The 21107-nt window shown below is 38.7% G+C and overlaps 2 protein-coding genes across 4 annotated transcripts; one reads left to right on the top strand and one right to left on the bottom strand.

Annotated features, from left to right (window-relative positions):
- Positions 1–2207: 2207 nt before the first annotated feature.
- On the bottom strand, positions 2208–12838 carry pou6f1 (POU class 6 homeobox 1). 3 transcript variants are annotated; one of them, XM_087834093.1, is made up of 12 exons: positions 12495–12838; positions 11727–11819; positions 11134–11178; positions 10604–10796; positions 10313–10449; positions 9535–9760; positions 7883–8142; positions 7668–7796; positions 6707–6949; positions 6430–6565; positions 6178–6346; positions 2208–4727 (listed from the first exon to the last, which is right to left on the bottom strand). In XM_087834093.1, the coding sequence occupies exons 2-12, from the start codon at positions 11778–11780 to the stop codon at positions 4382–4384; spliced, it is 1938 nt and encodes a 645-aa protein (XP_087690219.1). In that variant the 5' UTR covers positions 11781–11819; positions 12495–12838; the 3' UTR covers positions 2208–4381. The 3 variants fall into 3 exon arrangements, with proteins under 3 accessions (XP_087690219.1, XP_006794127.2, XP_087690218.1); XM_006794064.3 differs by lacking the exon at positions 11134–11178; XM_087834092.1 differs by lacking the exons at positions 11727–11819; positions 12495–12838 and having other exon boundaries at positions 11134–11534.
- A 1993-nt stretch (positions 12839–14831) lies between these two features.
- dazap2 (DAZ associated protein 2) lies at positions 14832–19886 on the top strand. The gene is made up of 4 exons (XM_006794065.3): positions 14832–14988; positions 16477–16595; positions 16697–16945; positions 17047–19886. The coding sequence occupies exons 1-4, from the start codon at positions 14976–14978 to the stop codon at positions 17173–17175; spliced, it is 510 nt and encodes a 169-aa protein (XP_006794128.1). The 5' UTR covers positions 14832–14975; the 3' UTR covers positions 17176–19886.
- Positions 19887–21107: the final 1221 nt, after the last annotated feature.

Here is a 21107-nt window from a genome sequence, read left to right as displayed (position 1 = left end):
AACGTGTCAGTGACGACAAATAATGCTTTTCTTCTTTTACTTTTTTTCGGCAGCTCCCTTTACTGGGGCATTTTCCTTAAAATAAACCATATACAACAACCAGAATAAAACAAAATGCCATTTAGCACACAAGACCATTCCACTCAGCTGGATTCCTAAATGACAAAATTCCACAGGGCATTTCATCCATCTTTACGGTCTAAAGATTTTCCTTTCACCAAGAATCTGTTTAATTACCACAGCACTGTCATGAAAGACCTGATTTAATCCAATGGCTTGTGTAGTTTTCTTTAATTTAAAACATACAACACACATTATCAATTGAAAAGGTGCTGGCAAATTGTTATCCAACAAACCCTAAATTACAGATTTATAATTCAGGTGGAATCTTACACCAAAGTCCCACATTGTTGTCCTGAACTCTGAAACAGTCCAATAAAATATGCCGTTATGATTCCTCTTCACTGCAAATATGGCACTATAGCACGCTTTTTAGCTGTTACATAACAACTCCAAGGCAAAGTAGCTGTCACTGGAAGTTTTCTGAGAGAGATCAACCACCTCCTCTACTCATCTCTCATCTCCTTGGATATCCTTTTGTTGTGATTTTTTTTGAGCTCTGCAGGATACCCATCACAAGTTTTTGTTTTCTTTTTTTTCTCCATATTTAAAATCACTCACCAAATTAAAAATCATTTTACTTGACCAACCACACCAATAAATTCTGTCACAAAATCCCCAAGGATCCTTTTCTACTATGCGCCTCGTTTCTTTTTCCATAAAGAAAGGTCTCCAACCAAGCAAGCTTTAAAACAAAAATCATTTATTAATAATTAATTAAACTAATCAACAAAATTATTTTTAAAAGCGGGAATAAAGGTGGTTTTAGTTTGTCAACCTGTCCAACACAGCAAGAATATGTTTATTGAGGCTGTGAATAAAACCTTCACAGAGAATTAAGCTTCTATTGTAACATGTAATCTAAACTTCCTAAATTTTGCCCTTTGTTCATAGCATCCATGTTATACCCAAAAAACTAAAATGAATACATAAACTGATAGACTGTAACATCTACTGTAACTATCCATTTTCTATTGTTCAGTCTGTGTCACAGGGATCCAAAAAAAACCTTTTTAAAAAAATTGTATATCTCTGTTGAAAAGCACATTTCATCATTCACGTTCAGCTACCTAGAAAGAATATGCACTGCTGAAAAAAATAAGGGAACACGCCATTTTCACAGTATAACACAAATTTAGTTACATTTCAGCCATATAAGTCTGTCAAGAGAGTAAAAACCACTGTGAATCAATTTCACCAAAAGAAAGTCACAACAGGTCCTCTGGACAGACAACAACAAACCAACTCCCCAGAAAACAAATGGTTTAACAGGTGATCTGACCAGTGTCCTCACTGATTTTGGTTTAATTTTGCTTTTTGTCAGTGTCCTGTAGGTATTGTCTTGTTTCTGCAGCCTATTCAAGTTACACAGGTAGTCCAGCTCCTTTAGGATGACACAGCCATCTGTACCACCATAGGAAAGTTTGTTGTTTCCCATCATAGTCTGAAGAGTGTGGAGGACATAGCTGGAAATGGGCCACTTCACAAGGACAGCTCAGGGCTGAATAAGCACATCAACCCAGCAGCAGGACTGATATCTGTTCCTTTGGGTGAGGGGGAACAGGAGGAGAACTGCCAGAGCCCTACAAAATGACCTCCAGCAGGGTACTAAGATGTATTTTTCTAAGCAAACTGTCAAAAACACACTGAGTATGGCACAGAGGCCCAATATTCTTCAGTGAGAACCTGTGCTATCAGCCTAGCACCATGCAGCTTAACTGGCATTCACTCGAGAATATCAAAACTCGCAGGTCCGCCACTGGTGCCCTGTTGTCGCTATAATTTAGAGCAAATTCACACTGATCACATGTAATACACATAATAAAGACTGGAGACACTGCACTGAATGTCATGAATTGTGGTATCAGGATGAAATCCTCAGGCCCACTGTGAGACCTTTTGCTGGTGGAGTGGGCCCCGGGCTCCTTCGGGTGCAGGACAATGCTCAGCCTTCTGTGACCAGAGTGTGTGGGCAGTTCTTGGAAGATGACTGGCCCACAATGTATATTAATAAAGACACTCTTTTTCTCATTTTTTGAGTCATGTATATCAACAGACAACAATCAGTAAGTAATAAAGATGGGTTTATTTATTTGACAAAAAAAATTATATATATAAAAAAAACAACAGCTTCCAATTTTCTTTTTCCCTTATCCTCCAAAAACACAAAGCTTTATGTTTGTTGTTGAATCAAATTAATATAACTTTCATATTATTAATCTAATTTATCTTATTGGACAACTTATATTGATCAATATGATATATTGCCTTCCCTTTTTGATCACCAAGGAAAACAAAACCTTTGTAATATTTATTACTTTATGGTTAGGTACATGTCCACCGCAACAAAGGCCTTCATACCGTCAGTCAAAAGGTAAATATTAGCTGGAACATAAAATGTATTATTCGTTTCACAAACTCATAACAGAATAATAATAGCCTTTATACTTTGCAGTATTGGACATTTTATCTGCATAAAAAGGAAGCGAATCTTAATAATAGATGTTGCTTGTCAGGTTGATGGCTGCACTGTTGCCAGTACTGCTACATTTTGCAAAGCTTCCTACTGTTCAAGCACATTAAAAAGCAAAGAGAATTCTTTCAAAATCAAAACTGAAACCTTGACGGTAGATTAACCATTCATAACCCTTCACTGTCACTAAAGTGCAAAGAATCCTTGAAACATCAGTACAGAAGACGCCAACTGTTTTTTTTTTTGTTTTCTTCCAATCAGAAAGTAGCTTTATACTGCATGTGCAAAGTGTTCACTAAGAGCTTAGGCTGAATATCATAACGCACCAAACCACAAACTGCTTTCCTTCACTGAACAGTTAATTACACACTTTTTTTTTTAATTTACTTAATCAATTTGATTGACATTAGGCTTATTAAGAGTGCCCAAAAATGCTACTAATGTTTCAAACGGCATGACACCGCTTTAAATCGACTTCATAATAGACCAATTAAGCTCCCATTTTCCACATATACTTAATCAAACTCAAGATGAAAAATGTAACAGTCAAAGCAATGAGCAAAGAGAAAGCAAAAGACACTCAGAGTAATATGAGCACCTAAAAGCCGAATGAAAAAAAGAGTAAAGAAAAAAAAAGTTTAAAAATAGGTCAGACGATCGTAAATTCACATAGAAATGTCATGAGCATTTGCACAATCAGTTAGTCACAAACAAACAAAGCGTCATGAAAAAAAAGACATTTACACTTGTGGCACCATAGATGACTGCTATAATACTAGTTTGATAACTTAACTTGTTACCCATGGACATGGAGCAGCGTCACACACTTCACACAGGTGCAAAAAAGAAAAAAAAACAAAAAACAAAAAACCTTACATCCATTAAAGACAGGATGAGCACAGATTTTAAGCTCACCTTTATGATGAGCAACTAAATATATCAAAGTTATGATTGTCCCAAAACACAATCAGGAGTCTGTGACTTTAAGGGCTTATTGGACCTAATAAATCTGATGAAATGAATGTTAATATAGTCTGTAAAGTCTTATAGAAAAAGAAGCTACTTTCAGCCTCTCCTTTACTCACAGGAGGTCACCTAAGCAAGTAGCTCCACGTGTTTGATTTGGACTTTTCATGCTGGATGCCCTCCCTATGCAACCCCAAAGAGATTTGTGTGTCCTCCTTGTGAGGACTCCGGATCTTTCTCCTGATAGGCAAATGTGTAAACCACTACTCTGCAGAGCCACAGCCTGCAGAGTCCTATGTCAGTCAGGCAACATTGCATTTATGTTCGCAGAGCTGCTCATGCAGGACAAATACTTTCTGGATATAAATTAAAGCAGCTAGAAATTTCACATTATCCATTCTGACCCAAGCATATTCGTATTCAAACATCAAGCCATTGTCGCAGCGTGACATACATGTAACTAAACTCAATGTGACTTAATACATAACCACTTAACATAAGTCAGAGGGATAGCCTATAAAACCACTTGTATAAAAGTTCATGAACTGTTTTAAATATAACATGTTAATATCACTGTATAAGGTAAGAGGACCATGCAGTTTGACTTATGCACCACACAAAAGTAGTGTAAACAAGTAGAACACAATTATACTTCAGTTTTAGCACTCTTTCAAAAGATCTTTGTAATTTCTTAATTTTCTCAAAAAGTTGCTATTCTTTCAGTCATATTTACAACACAATTCACTTCTGTGCTGCTGAATTACATGTTCAAATTCCCAAAAGGATAAAAGATCGGTTAGAAAATCTCCCAGAATGAGGTCACTACTGAACCTGGAAAACGTTGATCTTGCTTGTGTTTTTCAGTGTCTGTCTCCGGTTGCAGAACCATACACGCACAACCTCTCGGTCATAGTTTAGCTCTCTTGCAATCTCTGTAATCTCCTGTCCTGTTGGCAGAGCATTCTTCTCAAAGTAGGAGTTGAGCACTTCTATTGCCTGAGGTGTGAAACTAGTACGCCTCTTGCGTTTTTTGGAAGGTTCCCCGCCGACAAACTCCATCAGATTTTGCTGGCCTTTCTGGTTCCAGTGCTCGGCTTCAGCCAGCCACTTTTCCAACACAGGCTTTAGTTTCTGAGCGCTTTTAGGGGTGATATCCAGCTTTTCAAACCTGCAAAAGAAAAAAAAGTTCAATCTGAACTTTTTCAGAGGGATTAGGGATGCAAGAAATGGCTCAGAGATCATCTGAATGTGCATGCATAAACAAACCACTAAACTGCACATGCCCAAACTAATTAGTATCTCCAAATTAGAGGCCCTAACATGCATTGCCATTATTTCTCAGTGGGATATATATGTAAGCCTGATGATATGATACAGTAACATTTCAAAGACGTTTGGCTGGTTTCAAATGAAAATAAATGGAGCCATCATCATTAATTATGTATTATATCAACCCCCTGCAACCCATCTGCTGTTATTGAGAATGTTAATTTTTATCCAATACACAAATTAATTACTGTGATCATCACATCAGTAATGGGAATACGTGGTATGTTACGCAGCTCCACAGCAAACCTGGATGCATGCTTAATGAGCTGTGCATAAGTCCAATTTATGCACAAACAGACCTGTGCCGAAGCAAATGCACAGGTATAATTCAGTTACCTGTAATAATGGCTTTAAGATTTGCAGGGTGTTTGTAGGTTTGTTATTATTCATGTCACATTGGAGCGGTTAATCTTGCTGTGTGAATGATCCCTGTCATTGATTCAGCAGTGATATAAGGTGAAATAAAGTATTTTTACAGTACTCTACAGGGGTAAAATCAAAAGGTAATATATTTGAGGACAAATTAACAAAAGACTTAAAAGCCCTGGAGACAAATTTATGTTTAGGATAATACCGACTGCAAGCCGAAAAGCCATTACTCAAACATGGCTGAAGAAAGAGTTGTAACTGACGCTGAGAACTGAATAAATGTAATGTATAATATACTGTGTACCTCTTAGCGAAGCTGGCTATTTATTGCAGACTGCAGCCAGACAAATTTACTAGGTTCTTGATAACCTTGGTTGACTATATGTACAGTAGTGTTAAATCTACCCTCTTTTTTTTATATTTTGTTAGTAAGGTCCATAAATTAATTTAAACATGTGCAAACAGACAATACGGGTGTAAAAAGAAAACCAAGAAAAATGAGTGTGAGCTGTAACGTTGTAATGTCCTGTTCTATTATATCAGAATATAATAGATATATCAGACTGCAGGACTCTCCATTAGTATAATTAGTTTTCCTTATTTCTATAACAATAATTATTTTCTTATTTAATGACTGTTGAAAAGCATGTTGACAGATATACTTGCAACTTTCTAAACAATAAAGTGTGAGCATATATATTAAAAGCAAACTGCTTGTATGTAGTTAGAATATCAGGACTAATTTTACTAAGCGTCTTTGCTTTTCCCTTGCAGTTACATTTTCATTTCTCTTACATAAAAGACAGACGAGTGAGCTGTATAAAATGAAGGCTACAGATGAATTGCAATCACAAGAATTACAAAAAAGTAGAAGAAAAAAAGCATCTGCGTGGAGAGCAACAAAAACAGGAGGGTAATACCTGCAAATGGCAGACTGGCTGTAAGCTGGACCCTCAGTTGCAGTGAGAGCCTGCCCTACTTGTGTCTGAGTAAGCCCCAAGGACAGCCGACGGATCTTGAAATTCTTGGCAAACTCTCGAATTTCCTCCAGATTAATGCCCTCCTCTGTGCTGACTGCCTGCTGGGGTTCTACAATTCAGAAGAATCTGGTTAAAAATATCTACTTACTTAAAACAGATCAGTGGCTGGGAAGGAGAAGCAGGTGTACATACTGCTGACAAGCTGGCCCACTTTTGCTGTGTCTCCACAGGTGATGGGAACTGAGGGGGAGAGTGTGGTGGCGGTCTTTAGTACAGTTGGCTGTGGGGCAATGACAACCGGTGACTGGGTGACAGTTGTTACTGAAGCCTGGGAGGATTTTTAATAAAAATAATTGTTAGATCCAATGTGTTATAATCCAATTTTACAAAAACAAATCCCCAATATTTAAATGTTCAACAATATTTTAATTTGTCATAACCTCAAACAGTACTTTTTGTTATTTCCTACCTGTGTGCAAGGTTTGGTAAGTGTAGGAGGAGCTGTGGTTTTAGGCAGAACTGCTGCAGAAGTTGCGACTGCAGCAGGACCATTCCCTACAGTGGCGATGATTTGTCCCTGTGTGTTAAAAAGCAGCTGTGGGGCCACAGTCTGGACCTGGAGACCCTGGAGACCCTGGAGCGGAAGCGTGGGAGTTGCAGCTCCTCCAGCCAGAGAGGCTGGGTTCACTAAAAGTGGGAGTGTCCCTATGACCTAAAAACATTGTTAAAAATGAAATCCAAACAAACATTTAAATATAAACTTCTCAGCTGATTTTCACTTAAATCTGCTTTTAGGACATTCAGTATCCTGATATGCTCGTGTTTTTGCTACTGGGGAATATGTACATCCTATTAGAGGTTCTGTCACAGAAGCCTTGTATTTTTCAATATTAAACACTGCACAAGTCCAAAAGGCTGCAATAATGGTGGGAATGAGTAATGAAACTATTTAGAGGTCAAGCAGTTTCAGTTGAAATTGTCTGATGCTCTACTGCCTTGAAATAGCACTGTGAACTAATGTAAACTGGAGGCTGGAGGCAATTTTTCCATAACAGACATGCATGAAAACAATATAATTGTCTTTGGGATGATTATAGTTCACTATGCATCATTTTAAAAGTTTTGCAAAAGTGTGAGCCACATTAAGTAACTAAACAACACTGTCTGCCAATCCCTTATTTGTCTCATTTCTCTTTTTAATGGCGTCCAATATGTGCTCTAGTCTGCGTTTTGTCTAGCTCCTACTGCAAGGACAATGGTGTTGCTGCCAGGATTGCTTTCATTTTATTAAAGGCATTTTCCTGTTAGCTGAAACAATCAAGTAGAGAGAAGAAAGGCAGGTAACAGGATGAGAACAGGACAAGGTCATTACTCAAATCTAAGCTCACTGACATAATATTATTACAGCAGCAGTATTTTATGGCACTCACCTGGCCCTGGGCATTTGTGATGATCTGACTGGTGATTCCAGCCATGCTGGACATGGCACTGTTAATGATGGGAGTGGATGTAAGGGAACTGAGGAACTGCGGTTGCGCTCCCAAGGAAGCAGCATTGATCTAGGCACAAAGATCATAACATGTTCATTGTGTATTTGAAAGATGACAAATGAAGAATGGTATGAACAGAGGAAGAGATTTCTTACAATAGCGGGGTTAATGGAGAGTCCTGCAGTCTGAAGTGCTGCCACTGACAAGTTGGACGGAGAGATGGTGTTGGTGGCAGTGGTCGTCTGGGCTGTTCCCACCTGAGCAACAGTAATCTGTGCACCGGTTACTTGCGGGGCCTGAGGTGTCACCTGCTGCATGGCTGCTTGCACCTGCTGAATGGGTGCTGACTGAGACTGGAACACCGCCTGTGCATTGGCTTGCAGCTGAGGCTGGACTGAGTTCAGGACAGTTGCAGCTGAGAAAGATATTATGCAACATTGTAATGTTCTGCAATGAAGTTTAGATAGATAGATAGATAGATAGATAGATAGATAGATAGATAGATAGATAGATAGATAGATAGATAGATAGATAGATAGATAGATAGATAGATAGATAGATAGATAGATAGATAGATAGATAGATAGATAGATACCAACAGTATAACAAGTCTCAACACAAAGTTGTAGACAAGGTAAAGTTACAGTGTGCTGAAGCAAATAGCCAATAAAGGTAGCTAGCTCTTTGCTGACTCAGTAACTGAAGAACTCCAAACTTTCTCTGACATTAACATCAGCATAGAAACTGTGCGCTTGGAGCATCCATGGCAGGTAGTGCATGTGTAGGTGTGTAGGTAGTGCAGTACTTTTTTACATATACAGTATGTTGGAAAGTCTACAGCTATACTAGCAGCTCTGTGTACTTAGTACAGTCCGATGTAGCAGCTAGTAATGGAAAGTGAAGCCAATGCAAAATTGCCTTTAAATCTGCAGTGTTTCTAGTGGTCAACAGAGGGCGACTGTGCTTGCAAAAATGCATGTCGTTGCATAGGATTTTATGGGAAAACAGCCCTGTCATGATCTATGGCCTTGATTTAGACTTTCCTGATAAGTTTATGGCCTCGATCACCAGATACAAGTCTGTGTGAACACAACAAGATTATCATTTTATAGATGACATTCCAAAATAGAGTCAAAAAGGAGGATAGAGCAAAGTATGCTTAACTGTATCACTGACAAGTAGTTAACCAATGAGCATGCAGTTTCCACTGGTTTGCATCTTATCTGTATTTGTGATGACTACTTTTAAAAAAAGCTAAGCTTGAGGAAAAGAAAACTTTCAGCTTGATACTTGACAATGACACTACACTGACAAACAGGTGTCCATTTTCTATATACAGTCTACAGTAGCTCGGGGTAACATTTTTACTTGTTGTGGTTTAGTTTTTTGGGGTTAATTGTTTAGTGTTTACCACACTAATTTATAATAGCTGATGGAAAATCTGACCTGAAACATCAATTACACATTTACAAGTATAATAGGAGGACATAGATGTTTATGCCATTTAGACAGTTTACTTCATCAGATATATTAACTTAGTAATTTCATTTTATTTCATTCAAAGAGGCTGAAATCACAGTATAGGTCATTACAGAGCATATTTCATTGAGCTGAAACTCAACAATTCCCTTTAAGCAAGCACTATTATTCTCATATCACAATCAAATGTACAAAAGGTCACAAGATTCAATAAAAAAGCTGGTGAAGATAATGATGTCTGCATTTGTTGTTGAATTTTTTATTTGTAATCTTGTCAACACAAATGCAGACATATTGAAGATATAGGAGGTCAAATAAATTGTTTTACCTTGAAAGCCAGCAAAGGGCAGTTTGAGGAGACTTCCAGCTGGGTTAGCCGCTGTGAAACCAGGGAGAGTAGCTACATTGGTAGTAGGAAGAGTGAGAACAGCCAAACCGCCCTGGCCACCGATGGAACCTGGCATGCTGAGAGGAATGAGCAGCGGCTGACCCAGTGACCCCGTCTGTGCCATCATACCAGTCATCAGAGTGGCCAGACTTTCCTGGGTCAGCACCTAGTGAAAAAAAATCCATCAACATTTATGCCTGCGAGGTATTCAATGTGCTTTCAGTGGACTATTTTGCCTCCTTATTATTTTTGCTGTTGTGTTTTTACACAGTGAAACTAAATAGTCATACTTCGGTTACTGTGTGTGGACTGAAAACTCCACTATTAAGCTCTTTTTTAAAAAAGCATGTTAGGGGTTTTACTTTTGACTGCTGAAATTGCTGAAAATGTTGTGCTAATAGCCTCAGGCTATGTGTTCAGCAACTTGGATTAAACTTTGCTCATCCTTTTTACTTTCACAGTGCACAATGTCATCGGTATACAACCTCACTAAATCACCTACAATGATTTTTTAATGTAATAATACTGACACTTGGCTCTCTGGTGCATTCGTTTTCTACAAGAATAATATGTAAAATGAGAAAAATCCAAATGGCTTTCCCACCCACTCTGAGCTCTTTCTACCGACCTTTAAAATCAGACAGCAAAACTACTTTGTTTCTCTGATGGTTAAATATGAATATGAGGTGCAGTGTGTGTGCATCTCAAAGAGTCAGACCTGTGGACAGCCTTGCACAGTGATGGGCATGGCGGCCTGGTGCTGGGGCAGAGACACGCTGATGGGAACAGCAGGGGTCAGAGTTTGGACCGTAGGAGCTGGAGTCTCCACAGACACCAGCTGCTGCTCACCCAGCACTGCAGGAGCACAGCCAGAGTTGGTTATTAATTACATTTTAAGTTGTTGTTTTTTTAAAATCACACAGATGTTATTAAGAATTCACTACAAGTCTGGATATATGAGAAGTGAGTTCTCTGCTATCCAGCATTATCAAGGATGACAATGATTTACCTACACCACCCCCTGTGCTCTGGGGCACTGTGGGGCTGTCCTGGGTGCTGCTGGCATCAGGTTGCTCTCCAGCTTCAGCCACGCCCTCATCAGTTTTGCATTCGCTCTTCCCATCAGCTGCTGAAGAGGCTGAAGACGCATCGACTTCTACTTCTAGCACTCGAATGGTTTCATGGCCAGACATCACAATGACCTGCACAGCGATCAGGATTTAAATCTAAGAGGACTCAAATGCAAAGAAGGCCTCTGCTTTTGTTTGAGTTTGTATTAAAAATGTAATAAAATAGTTATGTGCAATTATTTTATGAAACAACAGGAGATAATTCTCATCTGACCTAGCACCTGAGGGGTGTAAAACAAAAATTCTGTAAATTCAGTATTTCTCCACCTTGTCAATTCCCTCTGGAAGAACTTAGCTGATGACTCGTGGTATGCAATAATGACAGACCTAGTGGAGGGGCAGCAAGACAACCTGGGCTGGAGGACAAGGTGCAGAGAGACAATGCAGGAAGAGAGAGGAGGATGCATACCTGGTTGTCTTTGGCAGGGAATTTCAAAGTGCAGGATTTAAATGGCTGAAAAAAGACTTCTGCAGTCAGACAGTGAATGGCTAAGGAGAACAGAGAAGCCGAGCACATGTTAGGACAAAATGAACCAAACAAAAAAAAACAAAAAAAAAAGAGACATAAATGAAAAGAGCATGAGTACACATAAACAATGATAAGAGCATCAGCCAACAAGCAGCTCAAGCAATGCTTTCTTCAAGGTTGCCTTTGTGCTTCTGTGAAGAGCATTGCTTTTGTTTGCTGACTATGTCTAGACACAATGTTACTAGAGAGAGAAAAACCACAATTAATTATTAAGCATGGCAATTCAAAGACTGTTTCCAACACAAGCATAGGTATTATTAGTCTATAAAACACAAAAGTGCATCGGGATCTCAGTGGTCTGCTGTGTGACTGTTAATCATTCCATTATGAAGTGGCACGCTGGCGCATGGAGGGTGACAGGAGCAAACAGCAGCAAACAAGTCGAAGGCAAAGTTATGTTTAGTTAAGCTCACTGCAAGAGTAGGTTGGGAAGGGGGGGGTCCACTGCTCCCTAACAAACACATGAGTGTTACCTGCTCATTGACAGTAAGTGGGGCATCTTTGGCAGGCAGATCCTGGGAGTTCATGGCTTGCTGCACCACCACAATCACTGTCTTCCTGGCATTCTGGGTTAACAAAAAAGAGAAAAAAAAGTGATTTAAAAAATGTAGAACCATTATAGAAATTAAAATATGTATCAAGTTTTCCGGATAAGCCCACAGTGTCTGCACTTTAATGACAAACCCAGCTTAAACAGAACCAAATGCAGAGGACAGGGTTTTTTTTTTCTTCTTTCTTTTCAATTCATTGCTATTATAGTCATTGCACGAGTAGACTATTTGAAAGGGGCCTGTAAACAGGCCATACTGTTTTGCACTTAAGCTGCAGAAAACGTGATCAAACACGCTGGTCGTGGACGTTAAGTGGTTACGCGTCCACCACGGATCACAAAAAGACTCGAGACGGTGCGTTTCCTGCTGCAATGCCCCGTTAGATATGAGGATCTGTCAAAAACTTCAGCGGGTGTTGATGGGCTCCCCACCCCCATCCTGGCCAATAAAAGTCTCGCCGCCTCGGCCACTTTTGAGGACAAGCAGCAAGCACGGAGCACAGGCGACGGAAATCATCTCGATCCGTGCCAAGAGACCGAATATTATGTATTTCCCTCTCTTTATCATAAATATATAAATTATGCTAATTACGAACATTGCATATTAACCAAAACTCATTTCCTCTCGCCATTTCGCTGCTATGCGCGAAGCGCAAGCCAGAATACGGTCCGGTTATTATATTCAACTTACCGCGTATATGCAGCTTATTTTCTGTAATCCCCGGCTCTTAAAAAGGTCCTTGTCACAGTTTGTTTCAGTCACACATAATTAAAAATTCATCTCAGCTCCCAGACAGGCGCTGTGACCGCACACAAAAGAGGTATTTGCATTGATAAGGAGGCTTGCAATGTTAGGATCTCCTGTCTCTTAATATTTAATGACGATGCCCTTTCTGCAACAGTTCAGATAATCAAAAATCCTTGAGGTGTCTCACAGAATCCTATTTGAGCTGTAAAGTCGGTCAAAATTGCTACAAAATTGGCCTTTTGCACTACGTCATGAACATAATTTATGCAAGAAAAAATCTTGCATTGAAAAATGTCTGCCTCGACTTGAGAGGTGCCATGGTTCTCTTAAAGGGGAAGTAGCGCACACAAAGACGAGCAATGGAGACGCTTTCATGAACGCTGTGCCGATACGTTTCAATTTCCCAACACCGCTGTTTGTCTGTAATATCACGATATTCGCATCGTTTTTGCGTTTATGTGAACGAGAATTAAATTATTTAATACAGCAGAAATAATTATGGAGACTTGTGGGCTTTCTTCTTAAAATGACGTAGATATGTTTTTTTGTGGTTGCTCTATATGTGTTTCTCACTGGATTAAAACATTTCTGACTGATGATTGTCATAACATATTTTTTAAATAGGAAGATAATATATAACCTTTGATCATGGTGTAGACAGTCGTGCTATTTTGAATAATCCCGTGTTAATTCTGAATGTGATACATAAGGAATGAATGTGTAGTTCCGAGATCAAAGGTCATCATTTAGTTGATGAATAAATGAGTTGACTCACACAAAACTAACCATTTTAATAATGTTAATTTTTTTAGGTAACCCATCAGGATAAACAAATGCCAAAAATTAATATTTTTTATCGGCTTGGTTTGCCATCCCAATGATTTTCGGGAGTTTTACTGACTGAGATTAATTGTATACATACACACATACTCAGAAGGCTAATCGGGACAGAGTGGAGACACCTGGGGAAAACAAGCTACAGGTGCAGATAATCAAGATCACTAGACAGGGGAGGAAATAAAACTTAAAATAATACCTAAAAGACAACTAAATATAAAAGTAAAACAGGATATAACTGATAAGAGTTAATTAGTAAGCAAGTTTTAGTAAACACTCTACACAAGAGAGCTATTCTTGTGTAGAGTGTTTCATGTTTATGAGCTATTCATGTTCATGTTTATGAACATGAATAATGTTCATGTTCATGTTTATGAACATGAATAGCTGAAACGACCTTAACATAATTGATTTATTAATTTTTGTTGATTTGTTGATGTCTTTATCTGGACCAAATTGTATATGAGGATGCTGTGTAGGACGCGCAAGAGTTTATTAAGGACACGCAAGAAAATAGCAATGATGGTGTTATAATATTGTATATTTCTGTTATATTTTACTGGCCCTAAAGTACATATGTCAAACCCAAGGTCCAGGGCCCTTTGCAAATTGTGCCCAGCAATAAATGTAGGTTATCCTGCATAAATATCTATGTCCATATATTTTCTTATTAGAAGGCAGTTTACATGTGGTACATGTGAACTCCCCAAAGATCTTTTTATTTTTTTATTATTGTTGTGATTGATTAAACAATATAAAAACGAGGTAAATAGCATGAAATTCTGCTGATTGTTTTGAGGCCTTCATGCGGACCGAATTGTGTGTGATATTACTGTATGGGACATGGACCAGCATTATCCAGGATAATTTTATGGTAGGATTGATTGTATGGCAAGAGTGACAGATGGGTTCATGGTCAGGGTAGGATTACATCGGGGATGTATCAGGGAAAATGGTTCATGTGTTTAAATACCTTGAGTCAACCATCCAAAACAATGCAGTGCAGTGCAGAGGTGAAGAAAAGAGTGCAGGTAGGGTGGAGTGGGTGGTTTGTAAGCTGCCAAGCAGGAGGAAAAGAGGTAGACCACAGCGGAGAGTCATAGATGTAGTGAAGCAGGACATTTAGAGGGTTAGTGTAACAGAGGAGGATGGCAGGAACATGGTGCAATGGGGGCAGATAAGGTGGTGTCCAGCTCGTACATCGAGTAGCCCGAAGATGAAAAAGAAGAAGAAGCAGCTAGGTATGCATGACCCTTGATGTGAGCCCAACTTTATCAGTGTGGGCGTTAATAAAAGTAAATTTGACGCCCTCTGCCTTAAAACCAAGACAATCCTTTTTTCCTTCCAGCTGGCGGCTAACCTCTGCTCCATTTCTACCAGTAGGGGGCGCGTGCGTGCACGTAAAACCGTGCGTGCAACCGCAGATAGATAGAGAACGGGTGACGTCACAACTTCCACAACAACAAGAAGCTGAAAAACAAGGAAGTGGACGATTGTGTGAAGCCGTGACCTGAACTAAGGCCGTGAGAAGATACGCAGAGCTCCGTTTAACCTGATATTCTTCAGCCTCTGAATTATAACACGACAATGAACAACAAAGGTATTTCTCCAGACCTCGTTTAGATAATTAGTCAGCTGTTCGCTATACGACGCTGACGTGATTAACTAGAGACGAAGAGCTGCCGTTATGGCTTTCCGAAGCGGACTTCACGTTTAGCCACGTACATAACAATAACCCGACGCTTCCTGGGTAACAGTGTGGCTCCTACTCTGAACCAAGGCGGCTATATTGTTAGCAGTGAAGCTGTTTACAGTGAAATCTTACATTTACTGTCTCTCTATATTCGTATACCATTAGTGGGCAGGTCACATGTTTTCTAGGTAGCTAATATCTCTGTAGACAGGCACATTTTAAAGGCACAGCTGACGTGACTCTCTTTCCTTCTCTTTTGTAGGACCCATCATACAAATATAATGTGCGAGGCTCATTTTAGTAATATTTGGTTTCTTTTGTTGTCAATTTACGTATTATATCCTCATATATTATTTGACTATTTTATTTAAACACATTCATTTCTTTTGTCCCCAGTTTCGTTCGTATCTGTACATTTTAACTCTTTAGGTTTTTGATGATTATGATTGTAGTTGACTAAAAAGATGTATCGGCTATCTGTATCGAGGAAATAATATGTAATTGTGTAATTTAAGAGGAGAACGATATCGACATCGGGGAATAGGAGGATTCCTTTTTTTTTCTTTGTCCGGAAAAGTTACAAAAAATAACAACAACGATAAAAGATAAATAAATAAATAAATTCCAGTCAGACAGGTTTTTATTTTCCGTGTCTGCGTTTGTATTAGACTAGAGTTTCACAACAGACATACATAAATTATTTTTAATTTGCCTATTATTGCCTTAGTTACATTTTCGGTTTAAGAAGAGCAGTAAGTATGAAAAAAATATCCAGTCACACTTGTTAAGTTAAAACTGGAGAAGTGCAGTTCTTACTTTTAAATATTATTTTGCATATCAGAATTAATTAATTTTCTATTGATTTATTAATTGATCACTTGTAGCATCCCCCACCCCACCCCTTTTTTTTTTTTTTAAATGGGGTTATTTTTTTCCTTTTCTTATAATAGTAATAATAAAACAAATTTTACTTAACATAACTTGTGTGTAGCCAAGAAACCCTGAATCTTATTTTTTATATATTCATTTTTCTCCTTTGTACTGTGAGTTGTTATAATCTGCTCCCGAAGAAACAGTTTGTGGGGGGTTGTTTTGTTTTTTGTGGTTTTCTGTGATTATGAATATGTAACTATTGGAAAAAAAATATTTGGGGAAATTTACATCTTACTAATAGGCTCTCAGAAGCCATCTTCAAGTTCACTGGACAATGGACATTGACCCCATAAGCAAAATTGAATGTGTTGCATTCCTCTATTGTCCACATTTTAACAAAATGACATTTTTATTACAGTAGAAAATGTATTAATACCACTAGGCACGACAGAGGAATGTTTGGTCCCTCAGAGTTTTGTTCTTTCTTAATTCTTTCCTTTAATGTAAAATCTTTTCTTGCAGGTTCATATCCACAGCAGGCTGTGTACCCTCAGCAGAGCACTGCACCTGTATACCCTCCTGCTATGCAAATGTCTCCTCAGGCACCTCCTTACACAGACACACCACCTGCATATTCTGAGGTAACCAATCCGTATTTAAGTCAAATGATGAGCAGAGTTCAAACTCGCACTTACATTTATAAACAAAAGAAAAATCTGTTTTCTGTTCTCTGTGTCTCCAGATATACCAGCCCAGATATGTGCTTCCACCTCAGGTGCCTGGTCAGGTGCCTCAGATGTCCTCTCCCTATCCTGGTGCTCAGGTGTATATGCCCATGCAGCCACATATGCCAGTTGGGCCAGTGGGCCAGAATGTCCCCATGGCTTATTATCCAATGGGAGCAGTCTACCCGCATGGTTCAACTGTGATGGTGGAGAGCGGATATGATGCTGGTGCTCGCTTCACGGCCGGCAGCAGTGTTTCCATCCCAGTGAGTGTCCATCCTAAGAAGTCATATCCACCTTAGATGAGATGCACTTTAAAATGAGGAACTCTTTAACTGTGTTTGTGCTTGTTTCTTTCCTTTGCTAGCCCCCACCTCCTGGACACCCCCCTAATGCCGCTCAGCTGGCTGCCATGCAAGGTGCCAATGTTGTAATGACACAGCGCAAGAATAACTTCTTCCTGGGTGGATCCAGTGGAGGTTATACCATCTGGTAACAGCAGCTCCTTCTTCATGCCTAAACCATGTCCCCATCCCAGATGATGCCCCAGTACTTCCCCATCCCATATGCCTCCCTCTTCAGGCTGCTTGGCCATGCCACAATACTGATATCACCTAACGGAATGTAATATTTTAGAGCCCTTGTGAAAGGTACAGTACTCCACTTCTGACCTAGAGATGAAATGATAAACTCCATTGCCTGAAGAGGACAAGTGAAAATTGTAATGTTACAGAATCCATTCCATAGTTCTTCATTGGGTCTAACCTCTTTGGTCATTCCAGATCTGACCTCTTTCAGGCATCTTTATTTGTCAACAAGATCTTCTCTTCTTTGATTGAATGGTCGCAAATTACACTGAGATGTTCTTGTACTCCTGTAAAAATACTTTAATGAAATATTGAAATATCAGACCCGCATAAATATAGTTTAGCTGCTTTATGGTGAAAGTGAAACGCAGTTACAAAGTTGCAGTAAAAAAGAAAAAAAAACATCCACTTGTCTTTTTTTGAAACTTTTAGTGTAGTTCAATTAATAGGTGTCTAGTAGTTCCATGTAAGTACCAGTATGATTATGAGAAATTACATCTCAACTATTTAAAAAAAAAAAAAAAGAAGAAAAAAAAAAGTCAGCATCCTGGATGCTTTTAGCTAGAAATGTCTTGTCTTTTGCACAGTATCCAAAATACCACGGAAAATTTGTTGCACAGTGAACTTTCTGAGAGATTGTTCTATTTAAATCACATGTAAATTAAAGAAATTAAAGCAAAAAGAATAAAAAAATCAAAAGATTTACTGCAATATGAAAGTGGTTTACTGTACCTTGTTGGGCAACTTGTAGATGAACATAGTCAAGTGCCAAAGAGCACTGGGGATAGCCCTAAATTTAAGCAAATTAACTTCAGTAAACTTAAAGGAAAGAAAAATTAAAGTAAATCCAAATAGAAAGATGGATGGGAAGGGGTGGTTGGTGTAACATTTTAGCTTTTTTGTCTCTTGTTTCTATTTCACAGTCGGATACCCAGAGTTTATACACTAAATGTTTTATTGTACAGATTTAAACTACTTTTCATTATTTCCTTTTCACGCAGTATATCTTAGATCATCAAGTATTTATTCTTCACAGAAAAATGTCACCTTTGGTGATAGCATTCATTTCTAGGTAACATTTTCAGCAAAGTTACTGAGACTTATATTTCAGTGTTTCTTTACTTTTCCACATTTAAGTGACTTACGCAAGTAGTTAGGCTAATAAATTTGTTAGTATAACCAATGAGCTGGTTGTACCAAAGATCTGGTCTACAATGCACTTATGTTTGGTTGTGACGTCATATTTGAAATGTCACAATTTAAAAGCAAACTTTTCCTTGGACAAGAATTTGTGACACTGTTGGCCATTGGAACCGATGGTCATCTGATGTGACTGCAATTGTTAGTTAATGTGGGTAAACTGCATCTTTAAGTTGCTGCATACTTTTGCACCTGTACAAGTTAGATTAAAGTACTTTTTATCTGAAATGCACTGCTAAGCAAAAGAGAGGAGTTGCAGACAAGGGGCTTTTTTTATTTTATTTTATTTTAAATCAGTTTTCATGCTTTTTTTAAGAAAGCTGTGATATTTTGGGGATATTTTTTTTTTTTTATTTTATTTTTTGTGTGGGTGGGTTTTTTTTGTTTTTTTGTTTTTTTTAGCACTTTTCACATTTTAAAATTCATTCAGTCTAAACAATTTTAAAACTTTTGACATGTCACATTGTTCAGTTGGCTGCACGTGTATGCAAACCTTTTGCAAAGAGGCTAAATGACTGTCGGCATAATGTTTAATTTCCAGGATTTAAAAAAAAAAAAAATTAATGCTGTTTAAACTTGTTTCCTTAGGGTCGTAACATATTACATAATCTGGCAAACTGACAGAAGACTGCTAAACATAGGCAAGTTGCCTGTATGGATACCATCAGCTAATATTTGTAGACTTGTTCATTTGTGTCGAGCGTCAATGTGTCACTGGGTATCCGACATAGCATATCAAGTTTTAACAGCTGTGGCCGCCAGAAAACAAAACCTGTTTTCTTGTCAACCAACATTTAGTGTTTTCAAGTGTTATTTAAGTCAGAAGAATCATCTGTCTGGAAACCTGCATCACTCTTCTAATAAACCTCTCCTCCGCAGCTCATACATAAAGCTGCAGCACCAGATGTGACAGTCATCTCCATGTCCATTTATTTACCCGCTCATGCTGTCATTTCATACAGCTTCATTGGAAAAGGAGGCCACAGCTATCAAAACTTAGAAACTGTACAAACGTTATCTTTTTTTCCCATCTATGCTCTGATTGTTTGTAAAGCAGCATAACGGTGGCTTTGTCCCAGCAATATGAAGTACTGTAATTTACAGCTGACCAGTAGATGCTATGCCAACCACAGCCAGCAAAAGGAGCACTCTTTGTTGAAGGATTATGGACATTTATAGTTCAGGGATTCTCTTTACAATATTTTCTAAAATAGATGTATGTACTAAAGTGATGTGATGGACTTTGGTACACATTCTATCTTTTAAGATTACTAAAGGAGATGAGTGTCACTACAGTTTGCTGAGACATGTCAAAGATGGAATACTTTGAAAAAAGAACTTAGGTGCACTTAACTTTTTTATACTAAACTTAAAATTTAAAATGTAAGTTTAGAATAAAGGTTATTTTGGAAATTTGAAACATAGCGAAGTCTTCCTTTTGTGCATCAGTCGCTCCATTTTCTGAATCGAAGCAGGCTAAGCAGAGTATTCCAGATGTTCTTCTCCCCGCAACATTTTTCACTTCATCTTGAGAGATCCCAACACGTTCCCAGATCAGGTGAGATGTATTTTCTCTCTAGTGTATTATGGGTCTCCTGCCAGCTGGACGTACCAGGAAATCCTCCAAAGCAAGGTGCCCAGGAAGCATCCAATTAGGTGTTGCGATCAACTCGCTCCTCTAGTATAAGTTTGGATGTCTGAGCTTCTGATCTTATGTCCAGGACCAGGCACCCTGCATAGGATATTTGATTCAGCCATGTGTCCACAACCTCATTCCTTCTTTTGATACCCAGAGCTAATGGCCATAGGCTCAGCTGTCCTCATCATAATGGTATGGCGTACTACCTGCATTACTGCTGATGCTGCACTGATCCACCTGTCCATCTCATGCTCCATTTTACATTACACACTAACAAGATCCTAGAATACTTAAACTCCCAAACCAAAATGAAGCAAATCCACTGCTTTCAGTTCATTGTTCTTACACATTTATGATGCATTACAACATCAGGCTAAGTAATTATTTCTGTCCTATAAGAATGGAAAATATTGCGATTCTGGTTATTGTAAATTAAGAAATACGTCTGTGAAGGTTCTCAGTCATCCAGATCATCGTCGTCTAAGAAGCTTAGGAAGAAAAGTGTCTGGACTTCTTTAAGTTGCTTGAAAACGTTTCACCTCTCATCCAAGAAGCTTCTTCAATTCTAGGGTCAAATGGTGGCGAGTCCCAGATTTAAGCCCTATGGGAGTGTTCCCCCAACAGGGACATGGACCCCCTGTTGATCCTCTTCCTAATCAAACGAGCCAAGGTGTGAAAACGGGTTTAGATCACAATCAGCCAAGGTAAGGTTTCGGGTGACCCCGCTGTGAAACCTAGCCCCACCCTATCATGTGATTTCCTGAGGTCAAAAGGCCCAGGATGTGAGTGGGCGTTAAGGCATCTGGGAAGGGATGTCAAAACTGGATTACAGGTGGCAGACAGTGTCGTAAACCACCCTCTCTGTTCAAAGATGGTCGCTCACAGTGGACATAGATGGCTTGTAAATTAAGGAATTTCTTTCAAGACTAAACAGCATCACAACATATTGGTTTGAGCAGGTTTTACATTACATTGGATGTAGCCAAGTGTACCTATTCAGTC

The sequence above is a fragment of the Neolamprologus brichardi genome, chromosome 20 (assembly GCF_056152115.1).
Source record: "Neolamprologus brichardi isolate AB-2024 chromosome 20, ASM5615211v1, whole genome shotgun sequence".
Taxonomy (NCBI): domain Eukaryota; kingdom Metazoa; phylum Chordata; class Actinopteri; order Cichliformes; family Cichlidae; genus Neolamprologus; species Neolamprologus brichardi.
This window is presented reverse-complemented; position numbering and strand designations above follow the sequence as displayed.